Source organism: Varanus komodoensis, unplaced genomic scaffold, assembly GCF_004798865.1.
Source record: "Varanus komodoensis strain SLA01 unplaced genomic scaffold, ASM479886v1 scaffold62, whole genome shotgun sequence".
NCBI lineage: Eukaryota > Metazoa > Chordata > Lepidosauria > Squamata > Varanidae > Varanus > Varanus komodoensis.
In genome coordinates this window covers 3,412,354-3,433,359 of record NW_025336248.1, presented here as the reverse complement: position 1 = coordinate 3,433,359, position 21,006 = coordinate 3,412,354, and the positions used below count along the sequence as shown (strand labels likewise).

Genomic DNA, 21,006 nt, shown 5'->3' with positions numbered 1-21,006 from the left:
AGCCGGTGCAGAGCACTCTCAGTAACTGATCTGTGATGCATTGAGAAAACAGCAAGTAGATGAAACATGAAAGGACTGCCAGGGCTTAGGAGGAATGGCAAGGATTGACGGCTGACGCGGACACATTCCCCAGTCTGCTGTGCGAGGCAGCTGTCTCCCCCCGCTCAGTGCTAGCTCACCTGAGAAGTGAGTGCAGGTATCTCAAGGTACGGACCAGGACCTCTTGTCTCGGAGGCAGCTCATCCCGAATGGGCTGTGGCACCACGGTCAGCAGGGAGCGTCCTGCTCGGTCCATCCCTCCTGGTGAGGCGAAACACAAGGGAAGCATGATGAAGCCATAGGCTGACATGTTTTCCCTAGGCCTGAGAGAGCTCTGAGCATGATTCATGCAACTAAGAGACGGGCCACTCAAAACCCAACTCTCATTGCTTACGGGTTCAATCCTGCCTAGCCCTGAGCAAGACTTCTCAGTCCACTAGGGCTCAACTGCTGTGCAACCTGCCAGTGCCAGGCACAAAGAAGTTCCAGCTGAGCGGGAGAAGACCAGCACGAGCTGCCACTGCCATCTATACAACCTCCTTGTCAATGATGGCTTTCCATTCAATACCAGAAAGTCGGGCTGTGCAACACTCCAGAGTTTTCTTAATTCTGTGCTAGCAATTTTGGTGATTTGCCTGGGCTCCAGAAACCATGGAGCAGGACAGCACCATGAAGGCCACACACATGGAGCTTGCCACATGGAGGAGCCGCATGCGTGACTTGTTTGGGTGACCCAGGCCATCAAGCTAGGGGATTCTGCTGTCTGTCTTCAAGCCAACACTGGTAGTACAGTGTTGCTCCCCAAGGCAAAGATGAACTCTCCTCAAGGCAGGTTAGGCCTCTCGGACTGGGGCCCTCTCACTTGACTAAAAAGCACAAAGACACTGACTCACGTCATCTTGTGTTCTGTGGAAAATGGGAGTGGTGGAGACTACACATCGCTATCTCTAACCATTGGCCCTGCTAGCAGGGATGATGAGACTTGGACTAGGCAGCAATCAGGGGAGACTGGGATAGGGATTCCCAAGCATGGCATGCAGGAAGCAAGAAAACCCAGTGAGGAGGAACTGTCTCTGAAGTTTCACCTGTTACGTGGATAAAAGAGAAACAAAATAGAGAACCCAGGACTAAAATCAAATGGAATTTATCCAGAGAAGCACAGAAGGCATTCTTATGAAGGGCTTGGAGGGTAAAACCAGGTTGAAACAATAAAGTAGAATCAAGGGGACAGTCATTGACAGACTTCTGAAGTGCACAGTTAAGTGTTTGCTTTTAAGCATCCATGTAGGTATGTGAATGAGGGAGATATATGCACTACTCAGAGAGTCAGGAATGGCCACAAGACCCTGTCATGTACGTGTTTGCGGCACATAACTTTGTGGAAATGTTCAGGTACAGTTGCTCCAAGTTTTATTCTGGAACAGGGATAACACAGGATTTGAAGAGAGGAAGTAGAGGACAGAACTTAGCATAGCCAATGGGGTGTGATTACAAAGTATATCCCTTTACGCAATCAAAACAAAGGTTTTATAAAATATAAATTATTATTACAGGAAGAACACATGAGCTCAAACTCTACAAAAAACTTACTGTTCCACCTTCCCAGTGTTATATTACCATTTCGAGTTGGAAAAACCCTGTAATTTCCCACTGATCCAACCATTCCATTTCCTACTAATTCCTATCATTTATTCACTCACTCCACAGCAGCAAATAAACAACAGAAAACCTTGGATTCTGAGATAAATTACATTCAGAAGCTTCACAGAAGGAAAGTTGTGAATCTTCTTTTCCCACAGTCATCTGTGAAACTATGAAACTTCAACCCCTTGCTGAAGGGAAGAATCGCTTCATTTATCTTAAGACCCATTCTACTTTTGAACTTCAAATTCACAGAGGGAAAACCCTCCTCAAATCTCACCCTATATTTTTCAGGATTTCCCCAACTCTCCAGTAAAGTTTTTGGTGGGTCACAGATGGCTACAGAGGTGGGGAAAATACACAGGCAAACATTTTATACTCAGTGAACTTCCAGAAGAGTGTAATCCTGGACATTGTCTGAACTCAATAATGCTTACTTCTAAGTAACCATATATAGGATTGCAATGTATGCTAACTAATCCTAGGGGTCAAGCCATAGCAGGCTTATCCCCTTTTCATTGTGTATATGTTTGCATGTTGCGGGGGGGATCTCAAAATGAAGGCTATGCATAAGACAACTCCCACCACACACACAATTTTTTCCTGCTGAGGAAAATCCTGGTAAAGAGCAGGCATAGACCTAATTTCAAAGGTTCCCTGCAAGGAATCAGTTCAGACTGCTGGCAAGAGCAATCTGTCCCTTCCTTGGCAGCCCATTGTGCAGGAGTCAGAGGGAGGAAGTGAAGGGAGAAACAGGGAAATGGGGGGAGGGGGGGACAACCCACTTTTGGCAGGTTGGAGAAGGCTGAGGTAGATTCCCCTGAAGGTGTTTCCACGCTACCATAGTACCATGCAGGGAATGCTGTGGTGTGAGGAATCCAAGGATTTGATACAATCTTTCCTTCCTCCAACAGAAAGAGTCTTCCGCTGATGGACCAGGTCTTTCCAACAGAGGAAGACTCCTTCCATCAAAGGAAGTGAACTTTGGATCCAACTTCAAGTGTCTCTAGCTCCAACTGAAAGGAAACATCATTTCCCCACTAACATAGACAGCTCCTAAAATGGATCAGATAAGCATATGGAAAAAGGCTCAATTCAGTCATTAGTTACTATAGCTAAATGCAGTTCACATGGGACTAAGGCAATAGAGCTCTAGATAGCAGCTGAAGACTAGAGTGGCTATGTGTCCTACTTAAATAGCACAGTCCTCTATTTGATGGGCTATGTAAGCCAAGTCCAGCTTCCAGATAATGAGCCACCACACCACCCAGACCCTATGGAAATGGGGCAGCATATAAATATTAAGATTTTTAGAAAGCACTCTGGGGCCTTGAAGCTACCCATCAAAGTTAGCACCTGGGCAGGACACACAGATTACCTGGTCAGAGTCTTCTCCACTATGGTTGGATGCACTAAATTTCAGTCAAAATTAAAGCAATATTGCTACCTCTCCTTCTCATTTTTGGGGACCCATTTCCTCTTTTGGGAGCCAAGTTTCAGTGGCCACCCTGACATGGGCTGACAACAGGCAGGATTTTGCCTTATCTTCCCAGTGTGTGAACTCTCAAAGGCATCCAACTGCCCTCTGTTGGAAACACAACACTGGGTTATCCAATGCTGCTTTAACTGGATGCTGGTCTATCCAATAAGGCTGTTCTTACCCAAATAACTAGCTGGGAAAGAGGGCAAAAGAGCTTTCTTAAGGAATAAGGAGGATGCCACTGACTGCCTTTTCTGAGGTAAAACCTCCTTAGTCCTGCCTGGCTGTGGCCTTTTCAAAGTTCCCCCCTGTGTGCCCCATTTTAACTTTGCTCTCTTTTCCTGCCTTTGCTTCTGCTTCCCTTCTGTGGATGCCCCTCAGGGAGGTCTGCCTCCCATTTTGCAAGCCACAGGCCTTCGGTAATGTGATCAGGCGCTGGTGTTTTTTTGGGCTGTGTCTTGTGGCTTTGGGTGAGGGAGCGGTTTTTGCAAAACGTTGTGATGTGGTGAGCGAGTGGGCTTATTTTGCACGACCTCGTGATGGCAAAAATGCCCATTCACGGAAAGTCAGTTTGCCTAAGCAGGCGTGTTCTGCAGAGATCTTTCCCTGAGTCCGGTTCTGGGATGCAATCTGATCTGCAGCTTGCAAGACGCCTCTGTGGGTGCTGCAGGCCTGCACTGCTATCTACACACCCCAAGCGAATGTGTGTTTATTCTGAAGCAAGTTACACTGTAACTTTCGGCCAAACTGAGTGTAAAGAACTCCAGTCTTGCTTTTCTGTTAAGCTACAATTGACCTGAGTTTTATGGGGGCATAAAATCTTGAGCAGAAAATTCAAATGGCACCCTCTCTCATCAAACTCACACAAGGTACAGTCCACAGGGAAACTTCCAGCCCAATGGATGCAAGCAGGAGGTAGATGCGAAGCTCTTAGCTTCTATCAGTTGCCGTCAGGAGAACATCTTGGCATATTGCACCCCTTGGCTCTGACCAAACAGACGCCAAAAACTCCTTCTTGAGAAGGCTCCATCCTCACCTAGTCTCATGGTGATTTTGTCTCTAAGTTACAGGCATTTCTAAATCAATGTTGCATCAAAGTTTACCAATTTCTGCTTGCCCTAGCCTCATCTTGTTCTCATAGTGCCATTCCGGTATGCCTCCCAGATGGAAGTGAACAGCGTGCCAAGTGACAGAGACAGCCTTGCCTTTTAAAGACAGAGGGAAGAAAAACACAGGGGCAGAAGCACACTTTGGCATCAGCGCCCTGGAGTTTATGGTGTCCAAAGGAAAAATGAAATAAACCAGGACAGGGGAAGCAGGTGCCTGGAGTGACAGGGCATCCAAAGTTCTCTAAATAGCAAATGAAAAGGGAAATAGACCATTCAAAGCAGAAATGTCTCATTTGCATCATCCAAATAGACACCTACTGGATAGTTGCAATCTGTACAACAAAAAGTGATAACTTATAATTTATTTATTGTGTATTTTATTCTATGCTGTGAGCCGCCCCGAGGCTTCGGCAAGGGGCGGCATAGAAATGTTTTAATAAATAAAATAAATAATAAATTGTTATAATTACTTGTACCGATAAGTAACGATACTTAGCATTTAGATACAGACTTCATGTGCTTGAAGAGCATTGCATACTTACAGCAATGCATAAAGTAGACAATATTAAATTCCCCATAGGGCAGATGGAGGGACAGGGAGTGTGACAGAGAGATTAGGACCTGCCTGCAGTCCCTGGGCAAGACTGTGGGATTTGCTGCAACAGCTAGGGCTTTGTCAAGCAGTGCCTGGAAAAACATGTTGACTGGTGTAAAACCCATTTAGATTTGTGGTGTGGATGGATATGCTTTTCTTAAACAAGCAAGCCTCACTTGTCCTGATGTATAATACAGACATGATGCTGGCCCTGCATTACCACTCCACTGCGGCTGCAAAAGCATTAGGAGATGAAGCATTCTGCATATTCTTTCTAAGTGCTGTGAAAACAGTAGAATAAGCCAGGTCCAAGGCACACCAAGAAGCCTCTCTGTTTATTGACTTACCTGTCAGAGCAAAGACACCTGACCGCAGAAGCTCCCAGTCTACAGAATGCCCAAGGTGAGCCACTGCAGGGAGAGGGGAATTCTGAGTTTCCTCTGCCTCCTGATTAGCAGCAGCACCTGGGGCTCCCTCTCTCCCATCAACACTTGGCTCGTTCTTCCTTGGAAACTTGGGAAATGTCGGCTCTACAGGGTCAGTGGCAAGGTTCTGCTCTTTCATGCAACATCCCTCCGAAGTGTCCAGCCCTTGTTGTTCTGTGGCACTAGCACTCTGGTCCTCCGTGCCATCTCTTGGTTCGTCAGCCTCCACTGTGGTGGCTGGCTCTTCAGGGCAGATGCTCAGGCTGCCTCTGCGGCTGCTCCTTTCTCCGGTGCCAGTGCTGCTGTCTCCGGTGCCAATGCAACACTCTTCTGGGCTGCTCTCTGGCTCCCTGATGCCAACATTACATTCCCTGATGCCAGCAGCCAATTCGCCGGTGCCAACGACACTCTCCTCTCCAGTGCCAATGCTCTGCTCTCCTGAGAAGCTGCCTTGCTCCTGGGTGCTGTTTCCATCTGTGATGCCAGCAAAGCATTCCTCACTGCCAGCAGCTTGCTCCTTGGTACTGCTTTCTCCTTTCCCGGATTCCTGCTCTCCCGCATCAATGCAGGTTTCTTCTTTCCCAACCTCTTTTACGTTAGCAGAAGCCTCCACTTCCTTGCCTGCTAAGTCAGCCCCTTGTCTGATTCGGCCACTGGCCCCTCTCCCAGCTCCCTTTTTTTTCCTGCGGTTTCCCTTTGCAGTGCGCTTTGGGGTGGCAGACGCTGGAGTCTGGCTGTCACTGCTGGGACAACCAGGATCTTGGTGAAGGGATCCCGAGAGCTCTACTTGCCCTAGTCCTGGGTCTTCAGCAGCAGCGGGAGTGGCGACAGCAAAAGCAGCAGCCCCAAAGATGGCTGGCCGAGCCTTAGTTCCACAGGGCCCCTGGCTGTGCTCCAGTTGCCCCGGACTCGAGTTCCTAGCTGCCCGAGAGGCTTCCAGTGCTTGACCTAATGCTGGGCTGGGATCCCCCCTCTGTTGAACAGTTTTGTCCCCACGAGAGCTGCTCTCTTGGCAAGATCTCTCGGCCTCCTGGGTTTTGCAGGCTTGGCGCAAAGCAAAGTTTTCCCCATAGCCGGATTTGTGGTGGAGCCAGGCCCGGTGGCGCCGGCTCCGGCTCTTGCCATGCCCCTTGCGGGCAGGCATGGTCTGGATCTGGGCACCACAAGGCCGGGCAGTCCTGAGGGGCTGGTGCAAAGTGGGGCTGACCTCCAGGAGGTGGACGTACTCCCCCTCAGACTCCCGGTTCTCCCCTCCGGAATGGCGCCCGTCCCCGGGACTCCGTGCCCCAAGCACCTCGGGAGCCAAATCGAGCGGGCAGCGCTGCCCCACGATAAATCCGTCTTTGTGCACGAACTGGGGGTATACCAGCTCGGGCCAGGGCAAGCTCAGCACCTGCTCACCAGCTGCCAGTAGGCAGCGCTCCAGGCACCCCGCCCGGCGCTCCTTGTTGACGCCGTTGAGCCACTCGACCGTGAAAAGGAAGGGGTACGACTCAGGGGAGACGGGGAGCTCTTGCACGCCCCGGCCTTCTGGCGCCAGGCACTTCAGCACCAGGCGCGGTGCACACTCCCGGTGAGGCACCACCTGCAGGTAGAAGTCGCCAGGGCAGAGCCGTTGCCACGGCAGAGAGCCCAGCTGCACCAGAATCTTCTCACGCAGGCAGAGTGGCCAGCCCTCGTGGCAGAACACAAACCCGCTGTACTGGGCCTGGAGAGGGGCAGAGAGAGAAGGGAAGGTAGAATTCTAGGCGAGGTCTCTGCAAAGAAGTAGCAAGTCAGAACTGCCCATCCAGAAACACTGTTCTGTGTAAACGGGGAGCAATGCCAACTTGCACATCTTGGCTTATTTTGCACAGTTCATTCTGCTTTTATCAATCATGCTGAGGGGTAGGAAGCCAGTTCCGTACTATGAGAAATTCTGCTGGGCTTCCCTCTCTGGCATTTCACAAGTCATTCTACTTTTTAGAACATCCCACAATCTTAAGGGCTAGAAACTTTGATTTTAACATGAAAGCTGAAAGTCACAGAATGCCAAAATCTGCTGCCACTTTTTGCACTTGCATGGGGTACAATCATGGAACATACTCAGTCCCATTTATTTAGAAAGTCCCATTTATGGATTAAAATCAGTGTCCGTGATCAGAGTTGACACCCTTAAACTTCCCCACCATACACATCTGCACAACAGACTAGTGTGCAGGACAGATTCATTTAATCTGGAGGGTGAAAGGATAATGGAGTGAAGATCCAATCATATTTTAGGACTCAGCTGTACTGCTGATCTTGGGCCCTCCACATGTTGTTGGACCTATAGTTCTTCTCACCCTGACTACTGACCACAGTGGCTGGGGCCAATGGGAATTGGCTCCAACACCAACTGGAGGGCCCCGGGTTCCCCACTTCAGTCAATGCAAGCCTCAGACAAGCACATGGAGACCCTCTACACTGCCCAAGGGTGTGGCGCTATCTCCCCCCGCTTCAGAGGTAGTCCAGAGGAACAGAGAGCCAAACCAAGGCAGGCGCTCACACAGGCTTCACTCTGGATGCGGGCCAGGATGTGCTTGGCAGGAACCAGGAAGTCCAGGGTGTAGCGCAGGGCGTCGTGCTGGTACGTCCGCTCGAGCACCTCGAAGACCTGGCTCAGCAGGGTAGGGGCAGTGGCTTCAAAGGGGGGGTACAAGGCAGCCAGCGTGCTCTGGACACATTCCTCCACTGGTTCGGGTTCCTGAAAGCACATCAAAGAGAGCGCGCGTGTGAGGCAGACTCAGCATGTAACAGCCCCATCCAGCCCATGCTGCCCCTCCCCGACTCCCCAGGGCTGTTCTTTGGTCACCCAGGCATTCTGCACCAACCCCCGCATCATCATGCACTTCCGAATCATCCCCACCAGTTTGCACCAGCTGCACTGGCGTAGCTACACTGTCTTGTCTCTCCTCAGGTGCAATGCCCTTTCTTGTTTTGTTGCTCTTCTGCGACACACAACTCGTGATGCTGTGCTGGAGCCAGGGCCTGTTCTATTTGACCTTACCTTTTGATATATATATTTTAGGCTGCCTTGCTCAGCAAGCTAGCAGAAGAGTCCAGCTGCTAGGGTCACCTGCAGCAACAAAGCCTCACATTTTGTGCCTGGAGGCAGACCGCTGCCCCCTAGTGGCCTGCCAAATGGGGCAGGGCAGCAAGGGGCGACACACACAGAGACCAACCGCGTCTGACAGAACAGGGGGCATGAGGGGCAGCGAGAAAGAAAGAGTTTGGGAAAGTGCCAAGGCCTGAGAATGGAGCAGCGGAGGCTCCATCTGGAATACATTAGCAGCTGTGAGCTCATTCCTTCCGCAGTTCCACCCAGCAGAGGAAATGGGGTGGGTGGGTGGGGGGAGACTGGAAGGGAAGGGGGCCAACAGCAAGCAGCAGCCATTCTGCCAAATCTTCCAGTGAAGAGTCCCAATAGCTCTTTTCACACTGTGCCCACCAGGCAACCCTAATTCTGGAACACAATTTCAGAAATTCCCTTTTGACTACTAAAAGGATGGGGAACAAATTTCTTGCCTTTGTGCCGGAATGTCAATCAAATAATTCTACCCCTTTGATTTTGTTTTGGTTTGGAAAATGCTAAAAATCAGAATGGAGCTGGAGCTTGCAGGTCACACGCTGAAATATGTACAGATTTGGGGTGCTGAAATGCGTTGACGTATATGCAGCCCAACCAAGAGGCAGAGTGAGGCAGCTGATTTGGGGTGTTATGAAGAGGCAGAAACCTTGAATGCAGTTATTATTTTGGTATTTTTGGTGGAGGGGGATTGTGGACTTTTCCCCCTCCTCAGGTGTCAAGCTCTAAAATTAAAAGCTTTTGCAACATGAAATCAGGCCCTACATCCAATTAGCTGGTAGATTCTCTACTCTAGCAGTGGCTCTCTTGCAGTACCACTGTTCAGCCTGGTACCCTCCAGATATATCAGATTACAACTGCAATCATCCCCAGCCATCTCACACATGCTGGCTGCATACATTTTGCTGCATACATTTTGCAGACAGTGCAGGAGAAAAGCCTGAAGAAAAGCCGGAACTGAAGGCTTTTTACATGAAAGGCAAGAGAGCTACAACGAAATGCTATGACCCTTCTGGAGACCCTGGCCTTCCCTTTTCACACAGCTGGGCCTGAACTGGACCACTTGGTGGCTTTTCTGGGAGTAACCATCACCAAACCATACCTTGAGTTCTAAGCCACACTTTATTTTGGAAAATGAAGGAATGTATGCTTGTTTCACATTCCCAGCACATCTCCCCCCCCCCACACACACACACACACATCATCATTTCTGCAACTTTCTGGCACAGGAGCAGAAAAGTACAGACTTGGAGCCAGCCAAGCCTGAGGAACGTTTCATATCACCGACAGGAAGAAGCACCCCCCTTCCCACCCAGACACTGGCAGGAGGCAGGAAGGAGCGGGGAGGCCCCTTCTTGGCTCAACGTCCTGGAGGGGCTGCGAGGCAGACAGTTCCAATGAGAACAGTGGTTGGCAGAAACACAGACAGCCGTCTGCTTCCAGTAATATTGCCAGTGCTATATTTTCTCCCTCCCTCCTTCAGACAGAATTGGAGCCTCCACATGTTCATTGCATAGACTAATAAATGAACGCACTCTCCAAGCGTGAATTCTCCTGCAACAAAAACTGCAGCATATATTCATGAGAGGGAGGTCAGCAGCAGACTTGGGGGAAGCCCGGCATTTGCAGGAGTGCACAAAAAAAACTGTAGAACAAAACTAAGAAGGGGAGCCCAACATCAGCACAATAAGGAGTGAGCATGCTCAATGGACACAGAATTCTGATTGACACTTGTGGAGGGTAGGAATGGAAAAAAGGGGGAGGTGGAACAGAATAGCCTATCTGGGAGGCAGGAATGGTTAGTTTGTTGGCCAACACAATGAACAGGAGCATTTCTACACTGCAATATTTTGTTGCAGGTCTCTCAGTGGGTAGAGACTGGAAAGGAGTAGAATCTGTCATGCAACCCAGTTTACATGCTAAATGTTCTATATGAGACCATTTTTCTTGGCCTGATGAGATGGATGGGTAGAGTAGTTGACTTTTGGATTACACAGACTCTTGCCTGTGTATATTTCTATGAAAGAGTTCTGTGCAACTGAAAAGCACAAAGAGTTGGAGAAAAATTAGACATGAAAACATCTCTGGATTGTTCCCTACATCTTCTGTGTTCAATCCAAAGCAACTGACTTATTGTCCTAACTTTATTATTATTTTATTTTATTTTGGATAGTTGTATGCCATCCTTTGCAAGAGCCTAACTTGAAGTTTAAAAGCTCACAGTAAACTTCTGCCTCCTGACCATTTACCCACTTCTCGTGTACTAAACAGCCAAGGAACATTCCATCCTTAAGCTGTTGTCCAAGATGTCTGGTCTGGGAGAAATAATTTGGGTTGCAGAAGAAACAAGCCAGTGTTGTAAGTATAGGTTATGATGATGAAGCAAACCATAGGTTGCAACTCTGGGTCATTTTCCCATTAACAACCCAAAATTCTGAGTTCAGATGTCATGAAGAGCAATGCAAGGATGGAACATTCCTAATATACAAGTGAGCCAGGACGCTTGCTTGCCCTTGAAGAATCTACAGGTTATTAATTAGGGGTTCTTTAATTGCCCAAGACTATTTTGGATTCATTAATCTGGAGCAAATGCTACACACTCACACACGCACGCGCACACACACACAGAGTTTGCCTCATAAGGGTTTTATGAAAATAAAATGGGAAAGACCACATATACCACTGTGAGCTTCTTGGGGGAAGACTGAGAGTTAAAAAATGTATTTGATACATGTTATTAATGTGTTGAAACCAGTTTTTGGTTATCCAATGACAAAGGAAAGACATGTCTCAAAACATCTTCATTCAGATTTAACAGTTGCATATTTTTAGAGCATTCAAAAAACTTCTCTCCCTCTTCACTGTCTCACACACGTTACCTTAAGAATCATTACAGAAATTATTCTGAATTTACAAATGAGTGCTTGAGGCTGAGAAAGTCAGCATTGTTTGCGTAAGATCATGCACCCTTCCCTTAACTGTTTTGGACTACAGCATACCTAACCATTAGCCATGCAGGCTGCTGTTGATAGGAATGGAGGTTCAAGACATCTAGGATTTGCTAGGTTGTGGAGGTGAACTTAGAGAATTCAAGATTTAAATCAACAACATTCTAGATAATAAGTGAATTTGAGCCACATCTCACAGCAACTGATCCCTGGTAAAAACTGGTTCAGATTAAGCCTCATCTTTTTGAGAGTTCACACATGCACGATCATCACTCAGTGCTGGGCACATGATGTGACTACTCTGGATTTGTGAAAGAGTCATAACATGTGAAATGCTAGCAGCTGAACAGTCCACCTGGCTTCTAATGCCACCTTGAAACACAGCAGCTCTTTTCCATGCGTGTGGCTCATCCCAACCCATGAAGGATTAATTGAGAGTTCACTGCCCAACATGTGGTGAGGAGCATCCATTTTTCAGGTGATTTCTCATCCTCTATGCTAAAACTGGACAAAAGCAGCAGTCGTCGGTGAGAACTGCCTTGTCCAGATCAAAACACAACTCCACCTAGCCCCATACTCTATTTCTAAATGTAACCAGCTCCTGTTCTTATCAGTACAAACCAGTGGTAGATGGTGGTATGTGTATAATTCAGAAGCAGTTTGATATGACCATGAAAGTTTTAGAAAATGACTCATGTCAGAGCTAGAAAATGGCAGAAATGCTGGAAAATAGCTAAGGAGAAGTTACCTGATGTATTGTTTAGGGTCAGGTTAATCCAACTTCACAGGCTTCCTTCTACTAAGGAGTTATTTACAACTTCTACCTCCTTCTGCTGAATATTGGCTAAATTGTTGCCTTTCACAGAGCATGGAAATTTTGTTTAAATTAATTGCTTATCATTGTTTCTCTTCTGGAGCTCGAAAAAGTGTGTTGTGTCTATTTTCCTAGACAAATATTAACATAAGAGCTATTACTTTAACTACCGTTATTCCGATTATTAGTAATTTGGGGAGTACATGATTTTATATAAGTCTGTAAATATTGTGCTTTAGCATTTCATACACTTTACAATTCTAGCATGTTCTGTTTTAAAAAAGTAATCCCCAATAGAGTGCCTTTGTTTGAAATATCTCATGATCAGAATTTCTATTAAAAAAACATCCACTATATTGGTGGGGGGAATGACTTATTTTTCATGATATGGCTTCTAGCTGAAGTCAGCGTTAGAAAGTGTCACCCCAACTTCAGATATTATAGCTGAGGCGTCCATGCATCAAAGAATGGCTGTCACAATTACGTTTCTGTAAATGTTTGTGTACCAAAGGAATGGTTTCCACGGAGAGGAAAAAAGCTGAAGAATTATGGATGGATCACCCAGCTTAACAAGTGCAGTTCTTTTTCCTCTCAGATAGCCTTCACAATTAATTCTAGCTCTCACGTATTTGAGATTACAGGCTATAAGTATAGGAAACTGTTTTACATCAGATTGAACATTTGGATTCAGGCCATGAACGCCAGCTCTGGCTAACAGTGACTTTCCAGGTCACTGAGTCATTTCTACTTGAAGATGCCACCGTTTGAACCTGGAACCTTTCACATGCAAAGCATGTGCTTTGCTACAACCTACTGTCCCACCTGGCCAAGAGGGGGCTTCTGGTTCAGAGATCCAGACAGGATTAAGCTCAGACACATTTCATTTTCAACACGAAGTACAAAAGCCAACTGCCTGTTGCCGGGGGACCTGCAGTCCTGCATCCTCCTCAAGGAGCTAAGCTTGAAATGTAGATAGTCACATATTTTTTTATGCAGTCCTCTATTTGAAGCGCTGTCAAAGGCCCATTCTCTATCTTTAAACTGGACGGACTTTCAACTAAAGGTCCATCAGAAGGAACAGCTAGGCCTCCAAGTCACCCACCAATGTCACCACAACTTTGTACAGGGCAAGGAATGCAGGTCACCTGGCAAAGTCTTCCAGACCCTGGTGAGAGATCCAGTGCTTCAATTTAAATCATCATCATCATCATCATCATCATCATCATCTCTAAATTTACACCTCTGCAGCTAAAATAGCACATGCAAATCTAATACAACTGTATATCCTCTTTTGTCCACTTTTTGGGAGATTCACAAGCAGTCATCCTATCCCCGAGGAAGGCAAGTTTTAAAGAGATGCAGTGGAACACATCTGTGGGCCTAAATTTCAGAATGCTGGAGTCTGACGACTACAGAAATGGAAGTGTGTGAACATTCAGGAAAAGGTGATTCATAACTGGGCATTCAAATGGTAGCCATATAGGTCACAGTCATTAGGGCAGCTCAAGGGGAAGAGAGCTCTGAAACACTCCCAGGCCCACTCAAACCAAAGGACACACAAACTCATAAATCGAAACTCAATGGCTGCTGCTGCTGCTTGCAAAGCTCAGCTGTTTCAGGAGGGGTCAAACTGGATCAAAGGGTGCCACAGGAAGGGACTCTTCGATCCTTGCCCACCAGCTGTGCCTGAGCTGCAGGTCTCTCTTTTTAAGCCACTTCTTTTCCCACCTCCCACCTCCACCGGGTTTCAAATCATCCACAAAGTGTGCGTGCTGGTCTTTAAGGAGCTGCAAGTCCCTCCTGTGTTTGCTGCAGCAGACTAGCACAGCTTCTCCTTTGCAAAGGGTCTTAAATGCATTTTCCCCATGCAAACCCATGCCTGGAACTGGCCTTGGAAGTGGGAGGTGAGGGAAGGAAAGAAGGAAAGGAATGCTGCTAGTGAAGGAGGGGGGAATTTGCACTGGTGGAAGCAGGGGAAGGACCCCTCCGCTGTTGCATCTACTTGTACACCACCCTGAGAATCTGGCAATAAACTAGAATTGCAATGTCTTTCAAAATATTTTAAGTGCCCTTTCCAGTTGTTTTTCATGAGAAAATCTAGCTATTAGAGTGTGGATTTGCATATAATGTGTAGTTCACCTTTCACTTTTCCAGTACACACCAAATTTTTTTTTTCTTTTAAACTCAGAATGATCCTGCATTCAGATTAACCTTCCAGTGGTTTCTTTGGATGGGGTATCAGCAACTATAAAATGTTGAGATCTGTGCCCATATCCCTCCTTCCACCAAACTGTAGCACTTAAATCTACAAGGAAAATCTCTTGCCACCACCGTCTGGGCAACCAAAGCAGAGTCCAGCGAAAACTGCCTGGCTGAGAGAGGGATGAGCTCAGCTCACTCCTTTAAGCGCCAGCTTTTCAGTAGCTAGACAGAATGCTCCCAGCCCTCGCCTGAAAGACTTAAGAGCATTTTCCCCTCAGTGAATCCTATCAGTGTCTGTTTGTCTGAAAGCACTCAGAACTGTTAAGGAGAGAGGCAATTTTAAATCGAAAGGTGTGCTCTAGCCATTGTAGGTTCTAGTTCAAATTAAAGATACTGGATCACAAATGGAAACCTGTTTAAGCATCACTTGTTAAGCATGCCACATGCTCACAACAACACCCTTATAATCTGTTAATTAATCCATGGTAATCACCACATCCCCCCACCCCATTCATCTCTACCCAGAATCACGAACTGCATTCTGGAATCAACAGTTCATTCATAAATACAAGCATGCATTCACTGTATCTCTTTGACTGCTCCTTTTGAAAAGCATCAATGATCAGTCATCCATGTGCATGGAAGGCTTATTATTCATCAGCGGCGCTTTCTTGCGAGTAAACAGGGTTAGGATTCTGGCTGCCTCGGTTGCACCCGTGACAAGTCTGCACACACACACCCGCGATCGGGCAACCTCTTGCGGTGGGCTCCCTTCACACAGCCGCACCCACTGATCCCTGCCTCATCTACCCCCCAGCATCCGATGCCCGTTCCCAGGGTCCGCTCTTCAAGGAGACCGGGGTGCGGGGAGGGGGAGGAAGAAGAGGACTCTCCGGTCTTTGCCTCCCCAGCTCGGATCCTGCTCTACCCAGGAGTCCGCATTACACACACCCACTCACCCACCCAGCCTCCACGGGCAGAGCGCGCGCCGGCTTACCATGGCGCAGAGCGGCGGACGCACAGACGGGACGGGCTCGCCTGATCCTCCGCTGCGGCTGCCGCTTCAATCGCGGCCGCCTCCAGACTCCGCTCGGCGACGCCCCCCGCCCCGGCCGGCTAGCCCGGCCTGGAGCCACCCCCTGGCAGAAATCCCGGCCCCCGACGCCGCGGCTGCCTGCAGCTGCAGTCCCTGCCGGAGCCCGGCCAAGGGCACGTGGAGACGCGACTGCGGCAGCGCCGAGCCGGAGGGGAGGGGAGGCGAGGGGAGGAGCGGGGAGAAGCCGGCCTCGGCCCTCGTCCGCGCCTGCGGGTGCCCTTGAGACGCGAGCCGCCAGCCCCTCGAGCAGCGCCGCGGCTCGGTTCGGGGGCGCAGCTCAGGGCTGCTCGGCCCAAGCTGCTGCTTGCTAGCCTCAGGGCTCAGTCGAGCGCGGAAGGTGCCGCCGAGCTCGTGCAGAGTGCATTTTCTCTAGCCCGGAGTAAACTGCGCCCCACTTGCGCCCATCATTGCGCTGCCTGGCAAAGCGCCTGCGCCCGCCACCCCGGGCGGCCCCCCTCTCCTGCGTCTAAGCCGAGGGCTTTATTGTCTCTCCCTTGCAACGGCGAGAAATGGTTTAAAACTGCTGCTCTCTCAGGCTGAGCGAGTTTAGGAAATGCAACCTCGCGAGCTCCTAGGTGGTGCTCGAATTACAGGGAGCGGGGGCTGCCCTTTTCTTTCGCTTCTGTTTTTAGAAGACTGGATGGCATGATTTGTCTGAAACTGGGAGGAGAACCGAGTGGGGCGTGTGGGTTTCATTACGAGCCTTCCTACCCCTCCCCGCCATAATTCAAGCATTGCTTGTACGGGTTAATTTAAGCCAGATGCGAGGTGGAAAAGCCAGAGGCAGCAACGTGAAAGAGCACGGTTCCTGCACCTTTGATGGCTGCGTGGAAAAGGGAGTTTCAGCAGGTGTAGTTTGTCGTGGGAGCTACACCTGTTGATATTCCATCTTCTTAAAGGAACAGAAGCCCTCTCCTAGTATAGCCATTGTTTAACATATTAGGCACCTTTTTAAGTATCTTACCGATGAGGATTAAACACGCAGGGATTTAGAACAGTTAACAACAACAAAATGTCAGGAGCTGTTAAAACAGTAACATTAAAAGCCCCATTGTGCCATCAAATGCCTATTTTGCATTTGTTCTCCACCACCTCCAGTGCACGGTCCTGGGGCATTTTAAAGTGTCATGATCAAACCAGAGTGCAGTAGAGAGAAAGGGCCTTTGAACATGTGCAGAGTGCCATTTTGAGTAACCACAACTACTCTCATGCTTGTAGGCATCTGAGATCAGGGCTTCTGGAGTATGCTTTCCAGAGACAGTTTAGCTCTTGTTTCTCATTTAGAAATGAAACACTGGCCTTAGAGCATGAACTGTAAACAGCCCTAGCTTTGATGGAAACCTACAAGTGATTACTATGTCATGCCCCACATTCATCAGTCTAGAAGAGCTACTATTCTCTGGTTCCAGATTCAATGCCAGCACTCATCAAAACACCAGAAGAGCCTTGCTAGAGCAGACCAAGGGCCCTTTAGCCCCATATTCTGTTTCCACCTGTTCCCAGCAGCCATATGCCAGAATGGAATGGAGGCGACCATCCTCTCTTGTTTGTCAGTGTATACCTTAAGGTAGACTGCTTCTAAAGATGGAGGCTCCATTTTATTAACATGGCAAATAGCTGATTTTTTTACTCATGCTGATAAATTCACCTATTAACCTGCTTTGAATATGTGTGTATATGTGTGTTTTATTTGCACCCTCCTCCTCTCCTGTGTATTTTCTCAACAACCCTGTGAGAAAATACAGGGTTTGACTGAGAGTCAGTGATTGGCCCAAAGTTACCCAGTGAGCTGCATGGCCAAGTGAGGACTGCAGCTCGGGTCTCCCCAGCCCTACACTTTAACCCTGGGGCCACCACCCTGGTGCCCCTGTTTACCCAAGTGCTCACAGGCATCCTTGAAGACCACCCTTGTTTTCCTGATTTTATTCTTAACCATTTTTAATTACTTTTTAACTGGGAGGTTGGCATGCTGCAAAATGAACTATTAACTTTCAGTGCCATCTTCATTTTGGTTGTCAATTGTTTTTGTGTTTTGGAGCTCAGCCCTACCTCTGCTTTTTATTTTGGTCCGTGAACAAGTTACTTTTCTTTTAGTCTCATAAATTTGCCTTTTAGGAAATGAATGTTTCAGGCCTGGCAGCCATTTTATGTGAATGCCCCTGACATGCTCTCAAAATGTCAAATTGGCCTATTGAGCCCAGAACTGGGGGGTGTGGGGGAAGTGGTTCTAACCACTACACCACACTATTTCTATATGTGTTTATGTTCATTCTTCTACACCAGTTTTTAACCTTTTTAGCCACCCATTCTGTTCATACAACATATGCATAGGCATAACTCTCTTGCCAAGGCATAACTCTAAGGATGTTAAACAGAAGGGCAGGACTATGAATTCCAAGTGGGTTTTGTCCCCAGTTTCTAGAAATTAAAAGGCAGGCCACAAACATACACACACAGACCGCCATTGTATCCACCATATTCCATATGCCAAAGAAGGGGAGGGCTACTTTTTTCAAAAGTTTTCCTTTCAGTCTCTGTTTAGATTCCAGGAAAAAGTAGAAGCAAAAAAAACCCAAACCAAAACTTTCCAGGCTTTCTGGTTCCAGCTGAGCTAAGCTTGAAAGAAAAGAAAGAGGATAGGGCGGGATGGGGATTTTTATACCTAAAAAGCTGGCAACTGGGGGAAAAGTCAAATGACTCTGCTTTGATCAGATTCCAGATTTGCAGCCAGAAGAACAAATAAGATTAATCAGTCCATTTTTCTTTTTTAAGGAAAATAAAATATAGTCAGGGAACACAGTTCATTAGCTCAAGCTAACATTCTATCATCCCCATCAGTTCCTCTTGCCCGAGTCTCCAAGGTCCCTTTGCTTATCTTCTCCTTCCCTGCCCGTGGCATGCACCCCTCCTCACCCAGGCCTTGTGTGCAATATGAGCAGAGTTTCCCTTTCTCACTGGCTCCTCTCCTTCATCTGCAACTGCCCCGCATCTCCATTCCTTTCAGACCTCAGCCTTTCACAGCAACCCTTCCCTCAGGTTAAGGTCATGAAGTATAGAAGAAGCCCCTTCCCACTAGCACACTCACATACCTGATCATCAAACTCTCGAGTCTCCTGCACAATCACTGCTGTGAACAATTGGCCAATAGCTTTGTGTAATTATCTTGTTTTAAAATTTTGCTTTCCTTTTTGTCCCCTGAGAGGAATAGTTCAACTTGTTTACAATAAATGTTGGATGTCTTTGGATTCATATTTTTTCTTGCTGTTCAAGGCTTGCTTTTACATTTTTAAAAAAGTATTTGGATCTTGATATCCTGCTTCCTTCTACCCTGGTATTCACAGCAACCTATCCAGGTTCCCATGGGATCCCTTGTCCAGGCAGTGGCTTGCTTATAATTTTATTCTTATTTGTAGCACATATATACCACTAAGTACAATAAGTGGTTTGCATATAAATATTAAGATTACATTTAAAATACTGTTTTAAAAACCGTTCCATACAGGAGCAGCCTGAAGCATAGTTTGCTGAAGCTTAGCTTTCGTGCAAGTGGTATAGCCAAGCCCGTACCTGGGCCTGGATGCAGCTTGGGACTTCACACAGTGTGTCATTGACTTCCATGTGTCTTGCAGCTCAAGGTGCCTTTGCACGCAGCCCCCTAATTCTGAGGGTATACAAATTGCTTCTCCTCTCTTCTTCGAGTGACTACAGAAGTAATCCCCCACAAATGTAGGATTAGGGAGGCAGTCTTCCTGACTGGACACAGGATATAATGAAAGCTGGTGGCTTTTAGCTCAGAACTTAAGGCTCTCCAGTATAGTTTGCTCCCATGCGTAGATTCCTTTCAAGCCCTGCATCTTCTCCTGGTAAACCCTGTCAAAGTATTCTGACTGTGCCACAGTGAAGTGAGTCTTCCAGTCACCGCAGATGCCTAAAAAATGAAAGCACAAAACCACTTTACTCAATGAGAACAATCTCAGTCCATGAAAGCCTAAATCTGAGCTCTTTGGGGACCTCCCAGAGCATCCAATACAGAGTAGTTTTTGTTTACAATTAGTTCTGTTAGTCTGTATGTTAAAAGGTGGTGCCCATTTTTTAATGCAGGAACTAAGCTTGATAGAGAGCCTCAAAGCACTTTGCAAGGCAGCTCCTCTGCAAGCCAAAGAAAATAGGTTTTGTAGAATCAGAGGTGAGGGTGTCTTTCATTGCCACTGAAATGGTTTAATGAAGGGAAAACTTGCTCAAAGGCAAAGTCAGGAAGTCAAAGGCCAAAGCAGAAGGAAAGCCACGAGTGTCCCAAACAAGGTTTCTTACAGAGCTGGCAGGTTGGAGACTTATTCAGATGCCCCCATTTTGCTTTGCACCCTGCCCAGGAGCTGGCTGAAACTGCCGACCTTTCCAATATTGGGTGCCCCTGCCTGTCTTTCCTACTGCTTGTCTCAGGCATTTGAGGAAACTATTACATGACTCTTATTCACCACAGTGGAACCTGGTCCCTAATCAGCCTCTGGTGGATGGTCTGAGCTAGTGGCCTTGGCATGCATCGATACACGTGCTTTCCAGTGAAGCATCCCTGGGCTTGTTGACATGAAGATAATTCTGCTGTGTTGCAACATCCCATTGCTGTCCTCCATCCTTCACAGCTGATTGTACAAGGCTTTGCAAAAGCGTTGCACAGCCGGTGCATATACTCTGCTATGAATTCTGCCACTAGTGCAATCGGTTAGATATTTGACACTGTGTGACTTGATGAATCGCTTCTTCACCTTCTCCAAAGGTAAAGGAAACCCATCAGACTCACCCTTCCTTAGGAAAGTGCCCTTCTCTTGGTCCATTAGCTCCTTGGGAAGCATGGTTGAGTTGCACATTCTGTTCTTCTGCATGGCTTCAAAAGAGGCATTTTCCACCACTGAGCTGATGGCTGTCCCATCCAGTTCCCTTCCCAGGAAATGGCAGAGGCGCTCCACACAGCCATGCAGGTCCTGTGGAGATAGTGGAAAGCAGAGACCAGTAGTGAGGCAACGAAAGCTAGGGCAGCCACATTCTCTGAAGCCTATCTTCAGTCTTATGGGCTGGAAGCTTGAGGAGGATTTTGAAAGGAACTCATGAGATTTCCCAGGATGATGAGTTCTGCATGCAGTACTAAATTCTGTTTAGGGTGCTTGTGGGATTCTAGAATAAACAGTCTTGTTTATTCTGAGTACAGCCAGAGTGCCAATGCCCAAAGTAACCCCAAATCCTCCTGTTATCATGCACCAGTATCTTGGTTTTCACAGAATTCATAACTGGTACAAAAGAAGTAGCTTTACAAAACTTCACAATACATTTTATTTATTTATTTATTTATTTATTTATTTATTTATTTATTAAAACATTTTTATGCCACCCCATTCAGCCTCGGGGCGGCTCACATCATTAAGTTAAAATAATTATAATATAAATTAAAAATATAAATATTAAATTAAAATACAACAATACAGTATAAAATAAGCCGCCCTGGCCAGATAAAACCAATAATGTTAACAGTTAAAATGCCGCTTGAATAAAAAGGTCT

General features: G+C 47.2%; 2 protein-coding genes across 2 annotated transcripts in view; both read right to left on the bottom strand.

Annotated features, from left to right (window-relative positions):
- Nucleotides 1-8,170, bottom strand: part of ARHGEF40 (Rho guanine nucleotide exchange factor 40) — a 28,628-nt gene extending 20,458 nt beyond the window's left edge. Inside the window, exons 1-4 of the mRNA XM_044450063.1 lie at nt 8,123-8,170; nt 7,817-8,014; nt 5,212-6,997; nt 180-300 (exon numbers count right to left, since the gene is read on the bottom strand). Coding sequence (XP_044305998.1) covers nt 180-300; nt 5,212-6,997; nt 7,817-8,014; nt 8,123-8,170 — 2,153 coding nt within the window. The remainder of the gene's footprint in view (nt 1-179; nt 301-5,211; nt 6,998-7,816; nt 8,015-8,122) is intronic.
- Nucleotides 8,171-18,854: 10,684 nt separating this feature from the next.
- The window catches only part of SULT2A1 (sulfotransferase family 2A member 1), a 9,900-nt gene continuing 7,748 nt past the window's right edge, over nt 18,855-21,006 (bottom strand). The window contains exons 6-7 of the mRNA XM_044450118.1: nt 20,254-20,434; nt 18,855-19,383 (exon numbers count right to left, since the gene is read on the bottom strand). Coding sequence (XP_044306053.1) covers nt 19,247-19,383; nt 20,254-20,434 — 318 coding nt within the window. The 3' untranslated portion in view covers nt 18,855-19,246. The remainder of the gene's footprint in view (nt 19,384-20,253; nt 20,435-21,006) is intronic.